The sequence below is a fragment of the Solanum stenotomum genome, chromosome 1, assembly GCF_019186545.1.
Source record: "Solanum stenotomum isolate F172 chromosome 1, ASM1918654v1, whole genome shotgun sequence".
Classification (NCBI taxonomy): Eukaryota; Viridiplantae; Streptophyta; class Magnoliopsida; order Solanales; family Solanaceae; genus Solanum; species Solanum stenotomum.
Window position 1 is genome coordinate 4714160 of NC_064282.1, and position 3030 is coordinate 4717189.

Here is a 3030-nt window from a genome sequence, read left to right on the forward strand (position 1 = left end):
ATGTAAGGTGATTAATTATGCCAAGAGTTGGCCGGCTTCAGATTTTAATTGTTTAACCTCTTAAAGTCTTACAAAGCTACCTTTTCAGGATCAGTAACTCTTCAGGACTAAAACTGACTATACGACTGAAGTCTCTCCAACATGGGTACATCTTAATACAATAGTGTAGTTCAACACCATATAAACAAATATACTGCAAGACTCTAAGTGACACTAACACCTCATAAAAACTGGAGATCATACACTGTGATAGTGACGTATAGTTTGTAACCAGAAAGTGACAATAAATAAGGTGTCTAACTATCATAACAACCAGAGACTATCATCGTGATGCACCTAGCTATTAAGTAAGACGATTGGCTTCAAAAAGTTTGGTAAATCAGTAAATGTGTTGGGTTTCTAAAGCCCCATTTATGTGCAAAAGAAGAAATGAGTCTTCAAGCATCTGTCCACCCATTTCCTATCAAAGTACTTGTCCGTCACATGTGAAAGTTTGACTCGACCTCATTTATATCATAGATGGATCTTGGACTTAAAGCCTTCAAAAATAAAAAAGATACCTTACTAAAAATTACGTAGTTATTTCTCATGAATTCTATTTTGAACAGTTATTATCAGAACTTAACTACATTGCAAAAGCTACCGCCTTCTGTATCCTAATATCAGAAACACAAGATTATGAAGTATCAGAAACTGTATACCAATTGTCTATGAATATCCCAATTTAAAGTACAAGCAAGAAAGAAAGAGCAACAAACGAACAAATCTCTTTGTGAAATAGTAACAAACAGTTGGTAGACAAGCCGGACATCAGTCAGAGCATATATTTTTCAAGCGATCCGCCGCAGATTGGTCCACTGAATACTGAAAAACAACAAGAAATCGCACAGTGGTCTATCAATTACTCGATCCAATTCAAAATAAACGTTAAAAAAACAACGGTGCTACTAAATTGTACAATTGCTAGACCGCAAGTCCCTCTATTTTAGTGCTAATGGATACCTTTTTGAGGACCCAGAGGGAATGATTGTAAGTTCGTTGAAGGAGTTCTTGGAGAGCATTTGGATCATTTGAGTCGATTTCTCTGTAGTTGACGAAGTTTTCTCGGGCGTATTTTGCGTAGTAAGGCCGTGAGTCCTTGGGAAGTTGCCTCACCAGCCTCAGCACTTCCCTGTAAGCACCTATAGCTTTCTGCATTTCTTGAAGAATCATTTAGCACCGATCCTAATTTGCAAAAAAAATGTTCCCCTCTTCTCCAAGCTATCTAATGCGCAGTGATATACTTTTCCGAGTCGTGGAGCCTTATGGATCGGGTCCAGATTTAGTGCCGGATTATTGTTGAACCATTGACGTAATGCTACATTAAATTAAATTGAAAATAAAAAATATAAAGCAAGTTTTTTTTCCAAATAACAAAGGCAAGATTCAGATAAAAATGGTAAACATAAGTTTTGTCAATCTGGTAAAATTTATGAATATTTAACCAAATATATAGAATGAAAGATTGTATTTAAAGTTATGTTCAATTGATACTTGATATAACTTGTGAACCATTAATAAGATATATAAAAAATTGTATCTCATTGACATAATTTATGAGAATAAGATAAGATCTGTCAATTTCATTGAACTCCTAAAAATTTAACAAAATAAGTAAAAGTTGAATAATATTTATATTAAAATTTTGTCCCGCCGGACATAAATTGTGAAACTGGATTTTTTCGTTCTTATGAGTTATGAATATGTAGCATTAGTCATTAGATTATTATAGTTTTAATATTTTAATATTAACGACGTTTAAACAGTGCCAATTATACAATTTGTGCAATCGGTTTGCATCGGTTATTCGTTAAAATCAAAACCAAATCAACTTAATCGGTTTTAAAATTATCAAAATCAAATCAAACCAAATATAATATATATTTATCGGCTTCGGTTTGGTTTGGTTTGGTTCGGTTATTCAGCTATTAACCATACACAAAAATAAAAGAAAAAAATCATTCAAAATATGAAAAAAGTGACAACAATCCATTCAAGACAAAAAAATTATAGTTAGAATGACTGGAATTATTGAACTTCCGATCACTGAATTTATTATGATTAAAGCTTTAAAACTCACTATATTGGCTTAGAAGGAAGAAACATTAACATTTTTAGTCCCACAAAGAATTATCATAGACACTCTTATACATGAAATCAATAAAATAAATGTTTTCACCTTAGACATTTTTGCTTTCAATAAGTAAATTCTAAAGAAATTATAATGAAAACATATAAGATCTTTAAAATTATTTATAAAAATAATATATTAAGTATGTATATTAATAAAATGTATGTATATAATTATCGATTTGGTTTGGTTATTTTTTCGGGTTTTTTTGAATAAAACCATAACCAAACTAAATACTATCGGTTTTCAAAAATCTAAAAAATCAAACCCAAATAAAATTGATTTTATTTTATTGATTTGATTTGATTTTTTCGATTTGGATCAGTTTTTATTCAAACCGTGAACACCCCTAATTATGAGTGAGGGCCAAAACCCAACATGGTACTGGGCCTAATGTATTTCTCCACTACCAGGCTGGCTCAGTTTAATTTGGTTAGCTACTCCTAGTCTCCTACTATTAGGATTGGCTCCCTCCATTTTGTTTTACTTTTTTAGAGTTCTTATTAGAGCAAATTTTAGGTTTAGCAAACATAAAAATTATTGTATGATATAATTATAGTTGTATAATTGCGCTCTATAATAAATTTTATCTTTGTTATGGCTATTAATATGTATATTTTGGTATACATATACTACTAGAAAAGAGTAAATTACATGGGGATATTATATGGGGAAAATTTTCGCAGGTAAACTTGCAAATTTTCTTGCAAAAATTTTAAATTCCTCAATATTAGAATATATTACTTGTGAAACTTATATTTCCAACAAATTTCGCAGCTAAAGTTGATACCATTTTGCACTAAATTAGTTCTTGCAAAATTACCTAGGGAAATATATCCACAGGAACAATATCTCTAGCT

General features: G+C 31.0%; 1 protein-coding gene across 1 annotated transcript; it reads right to left on the reverse strand.

The window, feature by feature from the left end:
- Positions 1–561: 561 nt before the first annotated feature.
- Positions 562–1307, reverse strand: LOC125861559 (LYR motif-containing protein At3g19508). The gene is made up of 2 exons (XM_049541424.1): positions 1003–1307; positions 562–864 (listed from the first exon to the last, which is right to left on the reverse strand). The coding sequence occupies exons 1-2, from the start codon at positions 1210–1212 to the stop codon at positions 811–813; spliced, it is 264 nt and encodes an 87-aa protein (XP_049397381.1). The 5' UTR covers positions 1213–1307; the 3' UTR covers positions 562–810.
- Between the last annotated feature and the right edge of the window lie 1723 nt (positions 1308–3030).